The sequence below is a fragment of the Mercenaria mercenaria genome, chromosome 5 (genome assembly GCF_021730395.1).
Source record: "Mercenaria mercenaria strain notata chromosome 5, MADL_Memer_1, whole genome shotgun sequence".
Lineage (NCBI taxonomy): Eukaryota > Metazoa > Mollusca > Bivalvia > Venerida > Veneridae > Mercenaria > Mercenaria mercenaria.
In genome coordinates this window covers 58864291-58889258 of record NC_069365.1, presented here as the reverse complement: position 1 = coordinate 58889258, position 24968 = coordinate 58864291, and the positions used below count along the sequence as shown (strand labels likewise).

General features: G+C 33.4%; 1 protein-coding gene across 2 annotated transcripts; it reads left to right on the top strand.

Moving 5' to 3' along the window:
- LOC123557348 (uncharacterized) lies at positions 1-24968 on the top strand. Of its 2 annotated transcripts, XM_053543705.1 has the most exons (13): positions 1-148; positions 939-1093; positions 2577-3007; positions 10089-10175; positions 12111-12188; positions 12760-12903; positions 13085-13174; positions 13346-13432; positions 14535-14600; positions 18396-18603; positions 19633-19710; positions 19881-19976; positions 22104-24968. In XM_053543705.1, exons 3-13 carry the CDS (start codon positions 2823-2825, stop codon positions 22641-22643), a joined length of 1659 nt encoding a protein of 552 aa, XP_053399680.1. In that variant the 5' UTR covers positions 1-148; positions 939-1093; positions 2577-2822; the 3' UTR covers positions 22644-24968. The 2 variants fall into 2 exon arrangements, with proteins under 2 accessions (XP_053399680.1, XP_053399681.1); XM_053543706.1 differs by lacking the exon at positions 13085-13174.

Here is a 24968-nt window from a genome sequence, read left to right as displayed (position 1 = left end):
TTCCGATAAAACGATTTACAAACCTGATAATAAGTTGAATATATTTACACAATTTGGGGGTTAATTAATGTGTGTATGAAAGTATACAGAAAGAAATCAAAAGATATGTGTAATAAATACGGAAGTTAAATTCAATTAACAAGGACATGTAAGTTTGGTTCTTCAAATTTCTACTCACTTATACGTTCCTAGTGTAAACATATTTTATTGCAAACGATACATGTTTATAATACAAATAAACACATGCGTTATTTTAACATAGATAAATGAAAATAAGAAAAGCATGTTACGTTATGTATACATTGAACTCAGAAGCAAAAGGGTTTTCCCAACATTAGCGACGGCCCTTCCCCAAGAGTAGGTTAAGGTAACAGATGGATCTAGAATTTAGTATAAACATACATTGTTATACAGAGAATGATGATACAAAAATACAAAACAAAAACGTCTAGTTCAATAAAGAATGACAAAAAGCTGAAGAAAGAAAAAAATAACTAATGAAGATTTTGAAATCTGATCACCCTCGTTATACGTTTCGTTTATTTCAGTGACATTTTTGTGAATATAAAGGTTAACTGTCTAAGTATTTTTGCAAGGAGTGTATATAACTATGTTGAAATGCATTTCTACACATGTTACTGCATATAAAACTTGCAATGGCACTATTTTTCTAATGATTTTGGCATAACACTTCATTTCGTAATGTGTACAACATTGCAAAAACAGTAAAAACGTCACAATTGAGTAAGGACATTGAAAGAAATCACACTGCTCCATCTTTTTTATTCAGGTAATATTCTCAGTTTTTGTATAAAACAGGGGGAATCAATTTCTACAACGCAAATCGGTCAGGCATGCATGACTGACTTTAAAAATACTGTTTGAATAATATGTCTTTCAATGTCTTACAGTTTCAGGGTTTTATATTTATTTCATAGGTAAATCTATTTTCACATACCATACATTCTTCGGAACAATGAGTGACATTCATTCCAACGAAGCAATAGAACGTTTGCGACAAAAGGTGAAAGCGGCGGATGACTCTCTTCATGACGTTCTACGTATGGTAGAAACTGTTAGCACCCAGCAGAAGGTAACCCCGCACATGCTAGCAGTATTTGCTAAGTGATCAGTAATAAACTTTTTGTTTCTCAAATAATCAAGGCCTCAATATGGTTTATCTTCTACTTTTCTACGGTTTAAAGTTCAGATATCAAGGAATTAAACCACGCGGACTTTAGCATAAGTCTATAAATGAAAATGAAAAATTTCACTGGTTGTAGATATTGATAGGAATATTCGGTAGTGTTTCGGCGGCTATGGTGATATCCAGTTTGTGGACCCGTATATTCCAAATGAAATACTTTCACTGCCCGCAGGTGCAGATGGATTTATCCGGCTCGAAAGTAACTGTCCAGAAAGTAACGTTACTCTGAAGTAACGAGGCCATGTCGAGATAACCGAAAGCTAGATATTCCCTATTATAGTACCTATTGTTAATCGAGAGCTGAATATTCCCATCTGCACCTACAATCAATGAAAAAAAAATCTTCTTCTTGCGACGTCGTGATGTTTAGTTCCGGTTTTGTTTTATCATTTGCAGCATAACGTTTTGTAATTGAAATAACATTTTTTTGAATCCAGAAATATATTATAAGAATTAAAATGAATCTATTTCGTTATTTAATTTTTGTTTCTTTTATGTTATGAAATTAAATTACTACATAAATCTTCTACATAGATGTAGTTCATTATAATTTAAGTCATTTACAACACGAGAGTCAAAAAAGAAAGCTTTCCTGCACCGGTGAAAACACCGGAAATCGCCGCCTAGCATGCAAGAATATAATAATCTGTCACTGATTGTACATGCAGATGGGAATATCCAACTCGAGTGCAACTGTTTTGACGGTAACAAGGCTTTGCTGAGTAACCGCCAAAACAGTTACCCCAGAGCCGGATGTTCGCATTTGCATTAACTACCAGTGGTAGATTACTTTCTTGCATACCGTATTTTACAAATTATAGAACAAATAAAGCAAACGAAATACTTTTGTTGTATATCACACCTCGGGGTGTAAGATGGAGTTTTTCAGCACCGGTGAAATCACCGCAAACCTTAGACAGAAATGCTAGAAATACGAACCTATAACCAGAGGTTATCTTCAGCTACAATCCCTAGTAGATTATTTTCCTTACATATAGTATGTTACGTATTATTTAATGAATAAGGCAAAACGAAATAATTTTCTTTAAAGCTTTAATAAGGCGTATTTAATTAAATGAAGAGAGTGAAATTGATGGACATGTAAATGGCGTCATAAAGTTTCAAACACGTTCAACAATAACGTTCTGGTTTGGTTTCATAATTTATAGTGTAACTTCATGAATTTTCTGTAAAATTACATTTTTTGAATCTTGAGCTCCAGTCAAGGTATTTGATTTTTATCGATTATTTAATAAAAAAACATTATATAACCAATGTACTCATTTCGGTGTGCAAAAGCAACATTTCCTTACAATTCACTGTGACTACTATAAAGTTATGTCAGTTATATATACATATATATATACAGGATATAAACAGCATGAACATGAAACTTAAAGAATCAGCCCAGAAGATTTTCACGCTTGAGGCGCAGTTGGACAAATCTGTTTCTGCAAGAACAATGCAGAGCAAAGAAATCCAAATACAACAAGACAAACTAGAGAGATCAAAAGAGGAGTGCCAGAAGCTGACATATTTAAACCGCGTAGAAAAGCAGAAGGCGGGAGAGTACGAACAAAAGTTAAGAGATTTGAAATCGTCCAAAGACTAAATAATGAAATATATGAAATATAAGGATTTGAAAATTCAGCACCTCGAGAGTGATGCGGTACAGCATGAACATAAGATAGGAATGCTTGAAAATGTTTTGGAAATTCAGAAATCTAAATTGAACGAATTGCGAACGGATTTGGAAAATAGCCAAAGAAATAAGAGAGAAAAGCTAAAGCTGTTTGGAAGGTAAGACGTCTTCAGGTTTAAAAATGAAATACATAGAGGTCTAGATATTTGATAGATTTAAACAGGTTAACTCCGAGTAACATAAAGAATATGTATTTTTGAACGTATACATTTATTTATACAACTAAATGTAAACACTCTGGCCAGTTATTTTTCTATATCAAAGTAAAACAATAAATAGATAGATAGCTAGATAGATTTATTTCTGTGTACAATGTATATATTCATGGCAATATATATATAACAACATGCAGATAACAATGAACAAGTATGCATGTTAAATAAAGACATGTCATATACATTATAACACAAAGGATGACACAAAAAAGAGATAGAAATAATCCTTTATTTCCATTGTGGTCCTTGTGTAATATAATATGGTATGACATGAGAAGATACGTCACAGGGAAAAAACGAAAGACTTAGGATTATCACAATTCATAAATATAAAATTATTAAAGACTAGTAATATTATCACAAAAGATGGATTAAAAATAGGTATTATATAATATCATCTAATATATCATAGGGTTATTATAACAGTTGCTCGATCTGGGATGCTCTATTCGGATCGAGAGGACTTTTGTCAGATCGGATCTCACAAGGCGCGCAAGTGTGCGGACCCGACCTTGCGAAATCCACGACAGCCGAATACAAAATCCCAGATCTAGCTACTGTTATAATACTCTTTTATTATATACTTCTACCTTAAAAAGTTTTTGTTTGTTGTTTTGTTATTGAACGAAATCTTCAATGTTTATCGATATTAAAATGAAACTAAGTGAAATTTTATGTGTGCTATTTATAGAACTGTGTCAGGTCATGCATATTAATGATAGTAGTGCGGCAGCATACCATACAAAATGTATAATACGGATAGCAAAACGTTTACTATCTGAATAAGAATTGTCCATATTGTCCAAAGCAGAGTTAACTTTTACATTAAATCTTGTGTGATACTTATGTACTGCACTAACATGAATAAATGGCTCTCTCATGTAAGCAATGTTAGAGTTCATCTTCAAGACATGACATGGAGTTAATTGATTGACCCTACTTTCCGCAGGTAACCAGTTAAGGCGTGCAGAATGGCCTTTATCAATATGTGACCTGGGGTTAAAATCATAAATAAATCTGATTAATTTGTTCTGGGTTACCTGTAACTTCTGTTTAAACTGTTGATACCTGTACATTAGTGCAACATAAAATTCTGAACTATTTACCCGAGGCTTATATTGACACTTTCAGACAACATCAAAAAGGACTTTTTGAGCGATTTGACGAAGTTCCAAAAATCTCTATGTACCCTTGCTCCGTTACGGACCCCTGTGGGATTTGTGTTTATTTCGAGTTCAAATATTTTTTCGTAGATGAAAAGCTGACATGTCGTGCTAAAGCCCAGGTATTTTCAAAACTTCAGAAAATGCTGAAAACTGACACCCCATTAGCCAAAAATATAAAAGATGTCCACGCGTCTACATTTTGACGGGGTGACCCCTGCGCGTGACCCCTGACTATCGACCAATCCAAAGGCGACTTTCGTTTTCAATTTTTACATGTCTACTTTCATTTTCTTTACTTCCGGAAATAGCTGAAGGCCGAGTGACGTCATTTTCTGTGTTAACGTTGTAAAAAACATACATATGCCTGGCGAGATTGCATAAAAATGTGCCCGGTGTCCTAAGGATATAGGATATTCTAAGTTTTGCAAAAGACATATTCAAAAACAATCTGATTATTGTTCAGCATGCGCTAAACGATATACGACATAGAATTTTGTGCAATAAAAAAACAGCTTTGGAGGTACGACATAGGTATCAATTTTCATAAATTGACTGTCGTTCAGTACGCGACAAACGACATGCGACGTTCAAAAGTATTTAGAAAGTCGTGCAAAGAACGACATAGGATACTCTACAATCAAACCTCGACTTTGTACAATAACATTGAATGTCGCGCTGCATACGACATAATTATGATGTTCTAAAACAATTGAATGTTTCATTTAGTAAGGTTTGGACCTACCTATAGTTATATCCGAAAGCGATAAAGGGTCTGTTCTGTAAGTATTCTTGCACTAAATTCTAAGAATGTCTGCGGTGGCCTAATGGATAAGGCACCTGCCCCGCAATCGGGAGGTCGAAGGGACTTGTTACTGAAGAGAGATCGGTTGGTGAGCCGCCAGCTAGTTAAATAATGGTTACCGAGAGCATCCCAGATCGAACAAACACTTCACTTCACTTCACTTCACTATTCATGTACATCCCAGCGTAAACTTTCATTGAATTAATAAATGAATAACAACAACATATCGCCAGGCAGGTAAATATAATTATAATAATTCATTTAGTGCACCAGTCTGCAACAGTCAATTCTCTCCGGCTGCGCGATTCCAGCTACACTTTAAATGAAGATTATCCGCCAGGCGCGTAGCTGCTTTTACGCAGGTACGCAGCTGCGTAGTGAAAATCTGGCAAACATACACAATTAAACTGGCTAATTTATTTGGTTGCAACAAGAAGTCTATATCATGCAACGGAGATTGATTAATACGCAATCATTGATTACTTCATATTCTGTTTGAAGTACAGTAAACTGAAATAATAGCAAATTGGTTTATATTATTAGTTGATTTAACGTGCACTGATATTCACCAATAATTGTCTTTGTAGTTTTATAACACTTTAGGTACAGTCATTATCCTACTATTTGATTGCTTATTTTGTACATTCATACGCCGTCTATGCTAACGGTTTAAAGAGTCGAATTTCTATAATAAAATTATATTACAATGTCAAATATTGATAAACTGTTGGTTGAGAAATCGGCAAAGAGACATTTTCAATGCTAAAAGCTTTTGAATATGACAATTTGTATAACACTGCAGACGTAATTTGTCACGTATAATAATAATGACGTTATTTTTAGATATCATAGATATATCTTATAATTACAAATTATAATTACAAACTTCAAGTAGGAACTATTTATTTTAGATATATGTGTAGTTAACTGCGTCAAATACGTATACTGAAAAAAAAAATTAAAATATCATTTTCTGACAAAAAAGTTATTTGAGCTGAAAAAAATGATCCTGGGTAAAATATTTGGAAAAAAAGGAGACAACTCTGGTAAACCTTTATGGTAAGCTTAGGTGACTTTTGACCTAGTACCTCATGCAAACTTTGCACTTTTTACCTCTAGGCAGGGAAAGCGTGCATAATTGCCACAAGGATTAGCAATCTGAATAGAAAGCTATATATGTAAAGATCAAATAAGTTAATGCCCTGGGGAAGGTGTGACATTTTCTGTGGTGAAATTTGTTAACAAACAGACGGTTTTTTTGAAAAAGTAAAAACCCACAAAATTTCACAAGGTAAAATATGTTGAAAAGGCTACTGCTGGAAAAAGAACAATCTCTACTACCCATATATGGCCTTATAGGTAACTAAATTATATGTATTCTATTTCAAAAGACCATTAACAACATTCTAAAATATTATCCAATCAAGATTTCAGTGTAATACTTGGTTTTAGGTGTCGTTGAGATATATCAACAATCACGCTATGTTTTTAACATTTTTTATGATTCAGTATTTTTAGTAAAATGATGTTTAATTATGTTAAAGTCTGAAATTTTCGTTTCTTCGTACTTCGCCATTGTGATCTCCATCATAAGCAGGCGATACGCGAAGCGCGGGATCATGATGGCAAAGCGCGATATCACGAAAACGAAGCGTGAAATCGAAAATTTTCATATGCGCGATCTCGCCATCCGCCATCGTTATCTCGCACTTCGCATATCGTTAGAGAAAGCGATGCATAAAGCGCGAACACGAGATTACGATGGCGACACCGCGAAATAATTTAAAAGGTGTAAGAAACTTATTGCATAATACTGTTTTAGTTTAAAAAAAAAAGGGAAATAAACAAGAAAACATTTCTTTTACATGCTAAAGTAAAACGAAAAATAGCTATTTACTCTTGTCAGGCATTAAAATAAATGAAGTGTTTTTTTCCGAAATGACAAAGGATTTCTTTCCTCGATTCGCATGTTTTTTCTAACATGGCGGTCATATCAATACTTGATTGATATATGGATATTACTCCGCTGTTGTTATGCAGTAAGAAAGTTTTTGGTATCATATGTTCCCGACAGTCTAACAGAAACAGGCACATTTTAAAAATAAATAAGATAAACTCATCAGTTTCAAATCACCACTTCCTCAAACCTTCATCCCTTCCTGACCATCCTGATTTAAAAAATACACAATTCTATTTTCGTTGAGTTCACATTAACATACCTACTTTCTTGTTCCAAAAAGCACCTGTCATATATTCCCGAGCTATATTTAGAAACTGATATTTTTACCATTTCTTTTGAAACTGTACCACTGCAAAAAGTATATAATTCGGAAATATCACCTGTTTTATAAAAATAGAATTTAACATTATTTTTTAATATTTCTAAATTAAAACAATAGGTAGGCACAAATGATATGGTTGCCTAGCAACTTATTTGACAATTGAAATAGTTCGAAAACCCCATATTTCTTTATATTTTTCATAACCTACCCATATCAATATCAAAAGGCTATGGTCTGAACTTCTTTTAAAAGTTAACCCTTTTCTTCTAAAATATTTTCTTTACAGATAGCTCTGATTTATATCTGAGAAAATAAAGATGTGCTTCACTTCTTTCTCGTAACGCCTGTAGCTACTTAACGAAGTCCACGAGGCATCTCTTACAGTGGAAATCTGGCAGATTGATTTCATCAAGGTTTATTTTGACTGACTTCCGGTGCAGAAATTTTGATAGCAGTAATGATGTTTGACGGAATACTTACCGATATATACCAACTTTTAAAAAGTGTTAAAAGTTACATTAAGATTTTCTAGCTTAATTACATATTAATTTGAAATCAGACTGAAACTGTCTTGCTTTGACGCGAAGTAAACTGTTTTTATTTTTCATTTTTAAAACAGCAGACACAATGTTTACCCTCGTGTGTATTTACTAGTGAGGATTATGTTGCATGCAAAAATATACAGACCATTTCCATAATAGCTCGACCATACATGCATGTCGAGAACACATGACGTCGAGATACGTTGTGGTTGTTCAAATTTATGCACCGATAACTGTCATATTTAACATTAAGATAATAATATGATAAGTAAATATAAAACATAATCCTGATATTTGTTCGAAAATATTTGTTGCGGGTGTATTTTTGGCATAATTAGTTTTTGCGTATTGGTATTTGAACACCTGTGCTAAGTTCTAATAAATCTATAAAAAAAAACCTTAGTGCCTGTATATAGCTCTCAAAATTGCACACACACACACACACACACACACACAGACACACAGACACACACATGAGAAGGTTAATCCATAAAGAGCAATAATCTCTGTATACACTGCACATTTCAGTCTGCGAAAATTGTATACTGTAATGTTTTGCATGTATATTGAAGGCTAATCAGCTTAAGCTGTATCTTAAAATAATGTTACCTGCCAAAAAATAATGTCCTTTAGATGTATTTTCTTGTGAAATATCATTAACACTTAAATCTTTCGCATCTCATTTCGGACATCCGATAATGTATTTGGCCTTACTATGAGAAAACCTGTATAAGTGACAAAGAATCAAAATTGAGATAACGAAATATTCATAAAGAACATTCTTTTACCTTTCAAATCATATTCTGAAAATTTGAAGTAATCATCTTCTCTATTTCAAGAGTTACAATGCGTTTAAGTGAGTCACCTAGGGCATTTTAAACGTGACGTTAAGAACGTAATGAAAGCAGAATGACGTCGCGGGGCATAGCGTGCATTTTCAAGTCATTAAAGCAACAAATTTTGCATATAACTTACTAAACATCATACATTTGAATATTTAGGAACAGTTTAAAGTGATTTTACTGAAAAATAACTTAACCGTATATATTTGGTTTCATAACTGGCCTTTTATCTACACACCTCCATATGTTCATGATGTATGTGTGCTTTGGACAACACAAATTACATTAATTTTTGAAATAAGGTAGAATTTGATTTCCCTTACATAACTGTATTACAATATACTTGGTTCTATTTCTGCATGAACATAAGAAAAACAATAATTTTCCAGAATTTCAAATTACTTATTATAGTGCAATATTTATATCGTGTCACTAATACAGGTTTTCTAATGGAACGGCCATTTATAGGGGATGAAAATCCCCGAGACGGTAACGTCCGTATATAGTTATTCGTCTTTGTTATCTGCATATACTGAGGCATTTTTTCCGATGTGTTCCGGTTCCGGTTTATGTACACGCCGTAGACTGGTTGTCTGCATGAACATCCGAGCACCCCGAATCAGTCACAGAAATTAGTAAACCTCGCCAACTTGATTCGTTTTACTTCTTTTTCGTAATGAAAACTGTACATGTATGCAAGTGAAAAACACTTTTGAAAAAATTAGGAAGTGTAAAGGCCGTCAGGTTTCTGCGTGGACTGCAAACAAACAAAAAAATCCTAATGCTAGTGCGTGAACGCGCTGAATGACGTCACCGTCACGGCTTCCCGTAAATTTTGCAAAGTATGATATTCGCTGTAAGAGGTATTATGACACTAAATGTAAACTTCACTGTTTAGAGTGTTTCACTTTCTTTTGAATGTTGAATATTTCTTTGTAAGCGGATATATAAAAAGATAAATCCCCATGCTAGGCGGTGCCTTAATTCATATTATTGCTTGTTAAATTATCAGCAAAAGCATCATAAATACTAGAAGGTCAGTATCTTTCATTAATGTAAAATAATAAATTTGTGGAAGATCCTGTGGAAGATCCTATGGAAGCAAAGCAAAGCAATAGATGACTCGGTTTGAATGCAGATGGATTTAGGTAAATGAGTCATTTCGTGCACACTCCGTATATCTTAATCTAAAGCCGCTTAGTCAGACAGAAATCATGTTTCATGTATCATGTTTAAAACCATTGTCACTTAAGGCGTAGAGATAAGAGATACTTGTATCTTTATTCATTGTAGGTCATAGCAGTTATAGAAATTTTGGGATCAATTTCAGAAATGAAGAGGAGATGCCAAGTTTATGCAGTACAACTGAATCGATTCACCCTGATAGAAAATTAGAAAAGGAAAAAAAAGAGTTAAAGTAAGGCTATACATACTTAGAGATTTCATTATGCACATAAAGACATTTTATATTCGTACAAAGCCTCTGCTTAGTTTTGACAGAGCTCTGAGTATACGTCTGTAGACCTCAAACTTATATTTCGCCATGTGAAAGATCCTTTGGTAGCATAGAACGCAACCAAGGTTATAATAGCAAAGGATCTTTTTACAGATTTTATTGATTGAGTCAGTTCATGATAGGATATGGAATGTGCAACACTTTTCACGCCTTCTAGCAACGGTTTAAGCAGAATTTTATTCTAGTATAACTGAATGTTCTCCATGAACCCAAAAGACTAGAAAATATAATATTGAGTCCATTTACAGGGAACTTTTACAGCCGCTAAACTCACTGCTCTTGTGATACTTGATGAAATTAAACTCACTTAAAGGCTGTTGTTGTGATAATTAATGAAATTTGTGAAAGATCCTTTTGGAAGCTTGAAATGCAACCACACAACATCACAGCAGACCCGGTTTGACATGGTCTGTTCACAAGAGGTAATGGAAAGTGCAACACACCTCACGCTCCCTAGCATCGGCTAAAGTAGTTATTATTGTGCTACTGAATGCTCTCGAAAATCCAAAAGTACCAGAAAATATAACAACATTGAGTTTACGTAACAAATATTCTGCTATGTGTAAAGGTACTATTTGGATTTTTTTTATTAATTATACCCCCACAAAACAAAGTTTGGGGTTACATAGGAGTGAGCTTGTCGATCGATCGGGCGGTCGGTCGGTCGGTCAGTCCGTTGGTTTTTATGGTACAGATTTATGGTACACAGGTGTAACATCATAAAATACAGGTCAATTTCGGCTTTGAGGGCTTTGAGGTCAGTAGGTCAAAGGTCAAGGTCACAATGACCCGGAATAGTTAAACGTTTTCCGGATGGTAACTTGAGAATGTTTGGGCCATGGCCTAGGATCATAAATTTTGGTACACAGGTGCAACATCATAAAATACAGGTCGTTCGACTTAAAGGTCAGTAGGTCAAGGGTTAAGGAAATACAGTAGAAACTCGGTATCTCGAATTCCTAGGCATCGAGCTTTTACTTCGAGATAAGCGAAAATCGACTTAAAATGATATTTTGTGCACAATTATTTTGGGACAGGACTTGAAAATGTCTTCGAAATTTTGAGATAAGTTATTTGGAGATATTGAGTTTGTATTTTAAAACTACTTTCCATATTTACATTATGGCGTCATATGTTACCTTGTGACTTTACCCTGAGCGCTTGGCGTTACGCGTAAAACTGATATATTTGGTAAAATCATTGAAATGACATGTAACAGATAAGAAAAAAGTATCTGTTTTACACATCGATCTTTCACACGCGGAGACCAGATTTTAACTTTTCTCTCGTGGTTGCTCTTTAAAATATTGCAAATACTCGTCATTCCGTGAAAGATATTCCGATCTTACACTAAAACAAACACGTTTCCTCTGTAAGTTTAGTTGTGGGACATGTCATTTGCACGCCAAATATTTATGCGATTGAGTTTCTGTATATGTTGCATGAGGTGGTGTATTTTTCAGACAAACTTCCGAGAATAAACAGTTGATTGAAAGCAATTCACATAAAAACTTATCTGATCTAGAAATTGGAAGTGAACAAAACAGTGCATTAAGGTAACGAACGCTTGTGTTTATCAACATTCACTGACGATATAAGATAAAACAATTCGGTTTTATTCTATATGTCGACTTTTATCTCAGTTTATCACAATTTCCTGTGTATAAGATGCTGCAAACAAATGTATGTCAGTTTCAAAATTAATATTGTAGAAGCGTATCTTAGGTAATTCGACAATACGGATGATCTGAGGGGCCATCTTTCACTGATACAAGATGGAAGTTGAACAACAAAACAGTTCTAAATTTTGAGATGTATGAATATAAAATATTTCAGAAGTAATAGAACAGCAGAAGCTTGCAAGCAGACAAGCGAGCAAATTAGTGGAAACCAAGATCAACCAAACGATGCAAGGTACAGCTTATGTATACATACTCATTATTCCTAGAAGATAATATAGCATGATTGTTTAAAAGATAAGCACGTCGTTGAAAGATTTATGCTGATAAGACTTTTTGTAGAACGTTGACTCTAAGCCTTTTAAAATCAAATACGGAAAAATTAAATCATTCGATGTTGTAGATAAGCCTACTCTTAAACGATTGTTGCAGGGCACGCCAATGTACAATGTGTATCAAGCTATCTATCAACTTGCATTTACTTGCGGAGATAGGTTTGTACTGGTACAGAAACTAGGTATACTGGTTAGATTAACTGGCTTCTGTTACATAACTGAAATACTGTTGAAAAACGGCGTTAAACCCAAAACTTGTTGATATCAAGTACTATAGTTTAGTGAGAAGATTAACAGAATATACAAGCATTTTGAAATAATTCTTGTGTACATATGTTTATTAAGGCTATTTTAAAACTAGTAACCGTGTTTGGTACCATTTAATGTTTATTTAAAAACTGGGAATTAATCGCCTTCAATTGATAGACCCATGCAATGTAAACATACTAGTATACTTTTCTTGAAAAATAGAAATAATCAAGGGAAAACTAAACTAACAGAGGCAGATGATGATACCGTCAGAGAGTCAGGAGAGAATGTGTTGTGCGAGCCAGATGCAGAGACGCAGGACAAAGACAGACAGTCAGAAGGACAGGAAAAAGAAAGTACTAAAGGGTAAAGTATTGCCATTTTATGGTTAATATATAATTTGTAGTAGTACAATGGCTCTTGACCCTTTTCTAAGGCTCTGCCTCAATGAATATTAGCTATATCAAACAGTAAATAGAGTACAATAAGAATTACATTATACTCCTGTTTATATCAAAATTTGTATTGCACACTTTTGCCTTTTTAGACAAGAAATCGATAAGGAAAAGAAATATAACACACGGCGAATTCAAGAAGAATGTCGTCCAAAAGAAGATAATACTGCAAACGGACTAAATTAAATGAATCATTTCATACACAGCTTCGTAAATTTAAAGTTTAGTGCTTAGTCAGACAGGAAATGTTACCATGTTGAAAAACGTATAGTTCAATAATAGATATGACAGATACATGTGTCTATAATCAGGGTAAGTCATACCAGTTATTGAAATGTTGTGATCAATTTCAGAGATGTAAAGAAGACGGAAACTCAAGGCACAACAACTGAACCAGTACGGCCTAATAGAAAATTAGAAAAGGAAAACAAAGAGTTAAAGTAAGGCTATAGTAGTCGCAACTTGACCGCGATGGTTGACCTTAGACAGATTATTCATATCGATTATTTCATTATAGAAATCGAGGGTGCTTAGGGTAGCCGTGTATATTTATATGAAATTAGTTTGTATATAGTGCAGTATCAAAGTATATTTACTTACATTTGATCAGTGAAAACTTTCCAATACACTAATTTATATTTACACAAACTTATATTTCCTTTTTCTTGTGCAGCTCGTGTTTTACGTACACTCCTTTTCAATAATAGGTTGTGCCTTATTACGTATTAAAATGCAAAGGTCAACCATCGGGGTCAAGTTGCGTCCACTATATACATACTCAGAGATTTCATTGTGTACGCAAATAAACGTATAGAAATATATTTCATATTCGTATAAAGCGTCTGCTTAATTTTGACACAGCCCTGAATATATGGACCTCAAAGCTATATTTCATATTATGATTTAATCTTTGAAAGACCATTTTGGTAGCATAGAGCGCGACCAAGAAAATAATAGCTAAGAATCTTTTTACAGATTTTATTGATTGAATCTGTACATGAGAGGTTATGGAATGTGTACATGTAACACCTTTCACACCCTCCAGCAAGACTTAAACTGAATTCTATTTAGTACAACTGAATGTACTCCATGATCCAAAAGGACTAGAAAATATAACAAAAATGAGTACAAGTACAGGGCCACGTTTACAGCCGCTTGGCAAACTCGCTTAAAAACTGTTGTTGTGATATTAGATAAAATCTTGGAAGCAAAAAGTGCAACCATACAACATCGTAGCAGACTCAGTTTGATTGAGTCTGTTCGAGAAAGGTTATGGAATTTGCAACACTTGCCACTCGCCCTAGCATCGGATTAACTAAATTCTGTTATTGTGCTACTGAATGTTCTCCAAGATCCTAAAGGATCAGAAAATATGACATCAGTGAATCTACACTGAGTCTACATAAACCTTAAAAGTATAAGTGTAACATAATATTCGCTGCGTGTAAAGGTATTAAATACGGTTGTTTTATTTATTTGTTATACAGCTGTATTATGAATCTTTCTATGCCCGTGACACTGTGCAGTATTTTCATTCACTAGGATAAAAGTTCAAGAAAAGGAAGAGATGTTGGCAATGCTAAAGCAGGACTTGGAGGAGAAAGAAAAGTACATATTTAAATCTACTTTATTTCACATCAGAAATATTTCTAGTTTTCAACATTTCAAGTAAATGTCTAGATATTTGCTTACTTTATAGTAACTAATAGTTCCGTTGATGGGCAAGTGATTCTATTCTTACATGCCATGCCTTTTGTTTCCAAGGCGTGTGTTAAAGATTTACCTGGCGGAGATTACTTTTATTTACACTGTCCCGTAACTTTGGAACATGGTGGGGGTAAGAGTGAGGTTGGGTGCGCACCATAAACCGGTTTAAGTTGCCCAGTGGTGTTTTTGCCACTGACCGTTCCAAGGCGGTTCGACACTGTGTTCCTTTATTTGTTCGTTTTTTAGGACAACCCTCCGTCCGTCTGGACATTCGTACATATTGGTATTTATATGGCTACTCTTTTGTTATCTCTATTGTTCTTTTAGCCACGTAAAAGACAAATATCCACATAAAAGCCTTACTAATTGAATTACATCAACGAAAAAGTACAGTAACCTATTGTTACCCATAACCACCTAAGTATGCAAATGTGGGCTTGTCCGTCCGCCCGCAAATCTTGATTCTAAAACTACTCGAAAAGTATTCAAGCTAGATTCAAAAAAAGTGGTCGGTCACTATTGAAGGTCAAGTAAAAGCCTGCTCCATAACATCTTATGCATCGTGGTATCGTTATTATTTTCGTGGTACACACAAACGTTCTTCAGGATGAGACAATGTGTCAACACATGATCTATGCTTGTCGGTTAAAGGTCAAAGTTACTGTTTAAGGTCAAGTAAAAATTTGTTTCTGCTACATAAATTTTAATGATTTTATTACTGTAAAAAATGATCCCAATGATTAGACTATGTGTCGCGAATATGACCCATGGTTGTCGGTCAAAGGTCAATGTCACTACTGAAGGTCAAGTAAAATTATTTCAGCTCCATAACTTTTATGTGCATTGATGGATTATCATAGTACTGCGCACAAATGTATCCCATGATGAGACAATGTGTCGGGTACATGATCGATGTTTGTAGGTCAAGGTCACTACTGAAATTTAAGTAAAAATAGTTTTTGTTTCTTAACCCCTAAATGCCATGAAGCATTTTTAGTCTTAAATCAAGGGACAAACACTGTCAAAGTTGTATACCGGTAGGGGACTTCTGTATTGCTACTGCAATTCTTGGTCACCTGTTTAAAAGTTGTTTTGCCCCTTTTTAAGAATTTCATTTCTTGAGCATTTAGTGGCGGTCATATAGTTTATAGTAACACCTAATCACCTGCGAAAAATTCTAAATTCCCCGACATTTACTACAATTATCGACAGATGTCATACATAAATCTCACTAAATATTTTTTAAAAAATAAAAACTGAATGCTCCATAAATTTTATTCTATTTATGCAATTTATTTCGGTTAAGCTCGTTCTCTTTAGATATTTCTAATAATTTATAAACAAATGTATCAAAAATGTAACATGACAAAATCATTTTAGAACATTTTACACCTTACACTTTGAAAATACCTTGAAATAATTCTGAAATGTTAGCTTATAGCCCAGCCCCGGATGACTATTTTTAAGCTGTAGTAGAGCTGTGCCATGATACCGATTGTATCTAAGATTAGGATCATTAAAAGTAGACAAATGACATTGATTAGCGTCAACTGGAAACAATTATATATCGTGCTTTTTTTGTGGTTAGAGATTCGTTACCGCCGTTTGTATCTAAATTTTATCATATCAAGTAACGTCTTTTAAAGGAATATGCTCTCTTTAGATATTTACTACAAATGTGGAAAATCCTTCAAATGTATTTATTTGTACTAAATATATAATGTATTAGTGTTTATAGAGCTGCATTCATAATGTGATATTTCCAATATGAAATTGGGTCTAGTTTACATATGAAGTGGTAAAGCAAATTAAAATTTATCAAGTCGGTAACCAGAGATATTGCGTAATACAAAAACATTTGAATTGTTGTTGTTGTCTTGTAGAAAGCAGACATTATTACTTTCAGCTTCTGTAAAGTAATAAAGCATGGTTTGTGGCAACAACATAATCTATTGAAATAAAATAAGCTAGTGAATGAATATTAATGATATCATCGTTTCCAACATGTCGTCATTACTATCATTCATGTTGTGTCATCTGTCAATTTATTGTATTAATTAATCATGTGCGTGAAGTTGGCAGCCTCGCAGCCTAGCAGCCTAGCAGCCTCCATTTTCGCTGATGCTGCGTTGCGCCGAAAAGTGTTTATACATTAACCTAATTATTTATGATGCGTTATAAGGTGAATTTATGTATTATTTAATTTATTTAAGTAAGTATTGGAGAATTATTTTGAAAAATGCGTCATAACATATTTATCTTTATTTTTTACCGAATTACGCAAAAGATATTATGAATATGATATAAAAATTACGGGTTCTAAAATGTATGTGTTCTAATTTAAAGATCATTCAAATGATTTTAATGTTGAATATTTAAATTTGATCTTTGACCATCTTTGAATATATATGAAATCAATTTAAAAAGTCAACCCTTTAATTGAAAGTACGTGCTTCTATTATTGATGATACTGTTATTTACTTGTTCTATTACTATATGTATCATACATTAAATATTTAATTGTTCATCTTTGATCTTTCTATACAAATGTATACATGTACATTATAAGTCTTTATTCCATATAATAGAAATACTTATGAATTTAAAAAAAAAATGATGTGTCTATGTGATGAATACAGTCTTGACTCTAGTCATGGAATGATAATTTATACTTAAAGAAAGATGTTCCTTTTTTCATTTTAATATCTCTTTATAAGATTATTATGAGTTAATCACATACGATAATACATTGTGCTATTCCTGCAGTCATTGAAATGAAAGATATTCGATCATATTCTTTCAATGATAATCTATTTTCACAGTATAATATCAAATTGTTCAAGAAAAATTCCAATCCATATAACATCAGTTTAGCTCAGGCTCCATATTTTCGTGCACTCTTAGACTATTTTTTTTATCATATTTTAAACAATTCTGAGGTTGAAAACTTTCATCTAAGATTGAAATTTTCTTAGTTGCTATCCTTGAAAATCGTAAACATAAACGGGCTAAGAATCTTAAAAAGTATCTTAGGAAAAAGTCACAAAATCTTAAGGACGCTCGTCTTGAAATTTAAGATAAAGACTCGATTTCTAAGACATTTTTCTCTATTATTCTTTTCTATCTTAGAAAAGATCTTAAAAATATCTGTCTCAGACATATATATCCTTTACGAAAATACGGGCCGAGATAATATTATATGCATTTCATCAAGAATAAAATAACAGTAATTTGATCATATTTACCTTGGTTATAAATCCGTGCTTTCTGCAGACCAAATTATCAGCCCCAATCAAGATTTTATATTTATATTCACATTTTTACCTCATATAATTGAATTATCGGACTGCTCCAAATGTAATACATTTTGAGCGAACAGTATAATGGGCCATTTGTTAATATCACAGATCACTTTTGAATGTAGATAAAACACATCCATATAAAATATCCGTTTGACGTTTCTACTCTACGTGACCAGGACGAGCTACATTTCCTTGATCACAAAAATTATATGAAAATAATAAATGCTTATAACTATGCACTTCGGGCAAAATATTTTAAATATATATCTATTTTTTGAGAAATACATGTTCATTTGCATGCATGCCAAAGCTTTTAAACTTCATACCTATGTTTTGAAAAGAATACGTACGGTCTTTATATAATAACCCAATTGTAGTGTACATACTATTTCAGGTTAAGTGAAATGGCAGGTAGACGACTTACTGACAATAACCCAAACATAGCAGATCTGAGTGATTTAAACAGACCAACAAAACTGGCAGAAAAATACGCCGAGTTATATGATAACGATTGGACAGACGCGTTTTCATATCTGGAAAATTTAGCTGCGTATAAAGGTTCAGAAAGGACAGTGATAACTGCATTAATGACCATGCTTACAGTATGTTTTTTCTAAAAATAATTTCAAGGACGTATGCTAGAATTTGGTGCGAAAATTTTCCCAATAACAGAATTTCTTCAAACTTTGGATATTGAAGGACAATCATCTAAGAAACAAAAAAATGCAATAAAAATCATAGGTCACCGGTATCGAAAAAGAGTTATCTGCCCTTGAAAACGGCATTTCCCCAAAAAATGGCGTTTTCAAGGGCAGATAACTCTTTTTCGAATCCGGTGACCTATGATTTTTATTGCATTTTTTTGTTTCTTAGATGATTGTCCTTCAATATCCAAAGTTTAAAGAAATTCTGTTATTGGGAAAATTTTCGCCCATCTCATATACAGGGAATTCTAGCGTACGCCTTTAAATTTGTTTGGCCTCACCTCTTATTTTGTACCTTGGTTCATATCTTCTCTCGTTTTTTTTCTACTGCAAGTCTATCAAGACAGGAATGTGAAGTATTTTGTTATATCTTCTGGTCTTTTGGGATCATGGACTTCCTTCAGTTCTACACGGGTAGATATACGCTTAAGCCGGTGCTAGGGAGCGTGAGGGATGATGCACATTTCATTTACTCTCATGAACGGACTCAAATTGAGTATTCTATTTACTTTGACTTCGTTCTATGCTTCCAATCTAATAACTTTTATTATATCAGCGTGAACATATAGTTTAACTGATAATAAATCACCAGCCTTTAAACAGCTATAGACAAATATGACTGTAATTTGATGCAATATATAATATACAACTATAGACAAATATGACTGTATTTTCAAAAGCAAGAATTTGTCTGAGACATTAATGCGAGCGGTACAAGTTAGCTTGTCATCAATGGAGTTTTTATATATATATTATGCTGAGTAAAAGGTTTGGTCGAAGTGCCATATATTTGTTCATATCTTTAAATATTACAGACTGTGCAAGTTATCAACAGTACAAAACGAATATACTACGAGTATCCATTTATAGCATTAATGAAGGATGCACTGTGACATATATTTCCGTTTTTGCTTTTCTATATTACAGACAGCATACAAAATGTCATTGAAAACTGCAGAAAACCAGTTACAGGCGTTGTATCATATTTTGAGCGATTTTCATGGGGTACGCAGATTGTTTATATTTTCACATGCCTTAGACTGATTTAATATCAGATATCTGTAAATGGTAATTAATTTTGCAACTTACATCACTCCACATAAAGACATATGTTTTTTTTTCAAAAGCATATGCTAAATCCGAGTTGTATGAATGCATATTCAATTACCTTTCAGACTACACTACATCATGATCAGCAAGTAAAAGATGTTATAAAACAATTGAAAGGTCAAAGAAAAAGAGCTATCCAGCCTAGCAAAGATTTAACAGAGGTAAATAAATAAGATGTGAACTTTTTACAACGTTTCTGTTCAATAAATCCCTACCTATAGGTTTTCACTGCGGGCGGGTTTATGGTTTGTCGAACGTCAAGGTTGCATGGGGATGGGGGTCAAAGGTCATTTTACAGCTCGTCCGGGCTGTAGCTTTGACATGAATATAGCTGTCTTTTTTAGTTGGCTTAATGTTTAGAGACGGAATATCGTATGGAAAACTCATGTTTCTACATCAAAGGTCAAAGTCACACTTGGTGATAAAATGTCTTGTCAGATCTTACCCAAGCCATAACTTGTATGGAGCAACTTCATCTTTGTTTGGCATAAATGTTTACCTCAAGGAGATAGAGTGTCGCGCGCAAAGCCCTGGTTCTCGAAGGTCAAAGTCACAATTTGGGTGTCAAATATGATTTTACTGCTTATTCTGGCTTTAAGTTTGACAAGAATGGATCAATTTCATTTTAATGCCTCAATAAGACGGAGGCACTTTTGTAAATCCCAAGTCCTTGTCTGAAAGGCCAATGTCACACTTAGGTGTTACATGTGATTTTAGAATTTCTCTTAGCTGTATCTATGACAATCTATGTTTATTTCTGGCATATTATTAGATCAACTGGACGGAGTGTCAAGAACAAACTCAGGGCCACTATCTGAAAGGTTTAGGTAATAGTTAGGGGCCAAATATCATTTTAGAGCTTTTCCGGGCTAATACTTGAACAATCATCGAACAATGTTATTTCTTTTTAGCATAGGTGTTTGCCTTAATGAGATGGAATGTCACGCATAAACCCTTGTCCCCTTTGCAAAATGTTAAGGTCACATTTAGGGGGTCAAAAGTCATTTAAGGTCCTGTCTAGATCATAACTTTGGCATACATTGAGCAATTTGGTTTATTTGGCAGAGGTTATTACCACATTGAAACATGTATTGCCGCGAATCCTACATAGGGTAAAGTTGGAACTTAGGAGTATGGTGTTTCACGACCATCGTTTTATGTTGACTGACACGTTTTAACTATTCGGCTATTTCTAGAATCTGAGCCTAAATAAATAAATGTGTTTTAAAAGTCTATACTTAGAACGGGCTCAAAATTATTGCCCTTTGGGCATCAGTATTCGTTTGTTGAGGCAAAAGCATGCGGTTGCAACAGTCCATATTTTGTTGTCTTAAATGGCAAAGTGGATCCTGAGATAACGTTAAAAGTACAAGATATTTTTAAAAGACCTGGTTCATTGATAGACGACTGTATGCCAAAGATGTCCATTATTTTACTTTTTCCGTCTGTTTGTCCCTCTGTCTATTTTCTGACATGTATTTAGCCATAAGCAGCTGATTCTTTCATAATTTTAAAAGTAGAAGAGATTTTTTTCATGAAAGATTGGATTTCGGTAGAAGGTAATATGATGAATACATATATCTTTTTAGCTTAAAGAATACAAAAACCTTGCTTATAGATGGTGGTTTATTTGTAAAATATGCAGGTCCTTCGAATAAGTTTCAAAATAAAGAAAAACAAAGCCTAAATTAATCAGTTTCAGTTTCAATGTCAGTTTCAAAATAATAAAAAAAGCAAATAGGACAATGCTCTTTTCCGCAGAGGACTTTTATTACTTTTTTCTCATCTTGTAGACGCTCTCAAATATCTATGATTCATATTTGCTAACAATTTTGCTTTAAGCAATCGTTAATTGATTTCATCTTAATTTTAGATAATTAAACGCTTACTCAGTTTGTCTTTAATGATTCACATCTATGTATTTCCTTCTCATGAAAATGTATAATGATTTTACTTGAGTATGACACTTATTGTCCAGTTGTGTCACTTGTGATATTTTAATTGTTCAAAGTTTATTATGTTGCCTGCCACTAAGGCATTATAACATAAAAATCCAATCCGGTTACTTCAGTAGGTAGACCCCAATAGATAAGTCGATAGGTCACCTATTCGATTAAACTTTCTGCACCTCTGACTTATATATATGGAGAAGTTGTATTTTACTTGCAGGGAAACAGGTCATTACTGAAATCCTGTTAAAGTGGAATCAGACACAAATATATTAAGCGACACCAGCTTAGCTATTTTTAAGGCAGTCAAAAGTTAAATGTAAATATTTTAAATTTCAGAAATACCGAAAGGAAATAGAAAAGGCGTTTCCTGAACTTGATTCTTCATTATTTGAATCTGATGCATTGAAGCTCTACCTTCAAAAATGTTTAGAATTGTGTTGGTTGATGGCAATTCAAGACCCTCCGGTTCATTTGAAATGTGAAGGTTGCAAAAAAGGTGATCGGTTTGATAAAAATATGTTTAAAGAGTTTACACAAGCTGGACCGTTTATAATATATACTGTCTGGCCTGCTGTGTTCTTGGAGAAGGATGGTGCTCTCCTATGTAAAGGTGTTGTTCAGTGTGCCAAGCTGCGCTCCAGATCCTTTCGTTCATCGCAGGAGAAAACTGTCATTCGAGTGCCAATGAAATCAGCTTCCGTACGTGTAACTGGAACTCAGGCGCTTACCACAGTTCATAGTGATAAAGTCGACAGGGGAACGATCGTCGTAACGGAAGATGGCCATTCAGAAAAACGAAACTCACAAACAGCAACAGATGTTGACAGCACAGATTTACGGATACAAGAAAGTGAAACTAGAATTACACAATTATAAAACAGCAAATTACTAGATATACATTGAAATGTACATTAAATGTAAATCTGAAAAATATTTCATATAATGACAATATATGAACAAAATATATACATGATATAATGAGAGATGAAATCATTCAGCAATGCAGACAAAACACACACTCCCACGCAGGGTGCAATACCGTTTTATACGATACATTCCATATAATTATGTTTCTTATGAAATTATAGCCTTTATCAAAATATTTAATATCAATTTCGATGACAGCACTGAAAGAGTCGATGTCAATTTATTTTGCAAATATTCACTATTGTATAAATATAAGGCATGTATTCTTTAAGATAACGATAATTTTACTGTTTGTCCGATTGTATTCCTTGGGACGTTCGATAGTGCGTTCAACTGGAAACAATCTAGGGTGATAAATTATACGCTACTGGACTAATTTTAAGGCGGCAGTAATGACTTCAGTAGACTAAACAATGTAAACCGCGCAAGGCAGCTTTTTATCTTGAAATGAATTCGAATATGAATTTACATAAACTTGTTTCGGTACATCATTGTGTCAATATATACAAAATGTAGGTATATAACAATTAATGATAGATAATGGATATTTTTGCAAGACAACATTTATGACGCGATTCAAACTATTTGCTTTCAATTATTATCTTATTAGATTAGTGATGTCACGGAATCGTATATATTCTTTATCGTGACGTGTCAGAAATATGTAATCAGATATTTTAGCACAAATATGCATTTTTATATATATTTCTAATTATTATAGAAAATGTTATCAACCTGTATTTCACTATGTAAGCTTGAATACTTTAATGCTCAAGTACACTTAATTATCATTGCAACACTGGATTTAGACGATGAATAGACTCCTTGTCTCTTATCATATTAGTTCATGTTTCAAAAATAATCTGAATTATGTACCTACGTATTTACGGATGAGATGTATCACTTGCACACAAACATAAGGAAAACATTCCAAAGGAATGAGATCGTATTGTGTTGTTTGCAGATACCCTGTAGCAGAGTTATTCAAAATTTTTACTCTTATACTGTAATTTTGCAATCTGGAAGCCTGTGTCGTATATCATCTTTCAAAAAGGTCTACATTTCGGATTAAAATTAGATATGTTTAGCCCACTAGCAGAGCTTGTCCTCTTTCCAGCAACAGCTTTCTCAACATAGTTTACCATGTGAAATTATGTCGGATTTAACTTTATAAAATAAATCATCTGTATGTTGACAAATTATGTCCCAGAAGGTATTTCATGTTTTTCAACTATTTCTTGTCATATTTAGATATATTTTACCGGCCATGTTCCAGCCAACAACATTCCTGTTCCAACGATGTATTATACTGCAATGTGACTTCTGTCGTTTTTCCATTTACCGTTTTTGGTCACATTGTGTCCAAAATTCAAAATAAGGCATTTTATGTATTTAAACAGCTCTGTTCATGGGTAGAAACAGATGGAAAATACAGTTCGATTAAGTATTTTGCTTCACGTGCGACTTGTAAGTGTTTAAGCATGTTTTCTATGTTCCAGTGATACATGTCTAAATGGTCACATTGTGTCATGGTCACAATGTGTTTAAATGTGGTCAATCACATTTGAGCAATATTTAATGACATTTTACAGTTTTCATATATTCTGCTAGAGATTTATTTAAGGAACAAAAGAACCCATTACATAAAGTTAGATTCCTACTCGAAATGTATATTTCATTACTTTTCATGAAATTTTGCAATTACCTCCCTTTAATACAAAAGTATTAAAAAAAATTGACTATTTCTTTAGGTTTTAATATAATGTCTAGTTTTACATTTGTATTTGAGAAATATTGGGATATTTGAACTGCCTGAAACAAAAGGCAAGTTTTAAAACAGCATGTAGCTCTAAAATTCATTCGTTTTCAATCTATCTTGGTTGCGCAACGTAGATAGGCAAAGGGAGGTAATAATAACTTTATATATTTGCATTTCTAATGAAATTTGGCAAAATATATACTTGTTAATGTAAATCTTGGACAAATTTAATAATTATTATTATAAAAGTGCTTATATTCATATCAAAATTAAAATATTTGAAAGTTTCTAACAAAGATGTTATATTAGAAAACATGAAAATCAAAATGCAACCCATTTTGGTAACGCAATAAAGAATTTATCATGTAGATGTTCAACTTAGTTCAGTACCAGTTTGTTCATGCCAAGGCCGTATTTGACATTTTCATAACCATCATTGGTTTCTAGAAAACAAAGATTTGTTTTTTATGAATTTGAATCGCAAACATACCAAAATAGTGTTTAAAAGGTAAAAG

What these genes read in the sequence shown, in the direction of transcription:
- LOC123557348 (XM_053543705.1), top strand. Translation starts at nt 2,823, where the DNA reads ATGAAATATATGAAATATAAGGATTTGAAAATTCAGCACCTCGAGAGT. An exon ending in GATCAACCAAACGATGCAAG is followed by an intron (nt 12,189 to 12,759) that starts GTACAGCTTATG and finishes CTTGAAAAATAG; the next exon opens with AAATAATCAAGGGAAAACTA. An exon ending in AAGGAAAACAAAGAGTTAAA is followed by an intron (nt 13,433 to 14,534) that starts GTAAGGCTATAG and finishes TTCATTCACTAG; the next exon opens with GATAAAAGTTCAAGAAAAGG.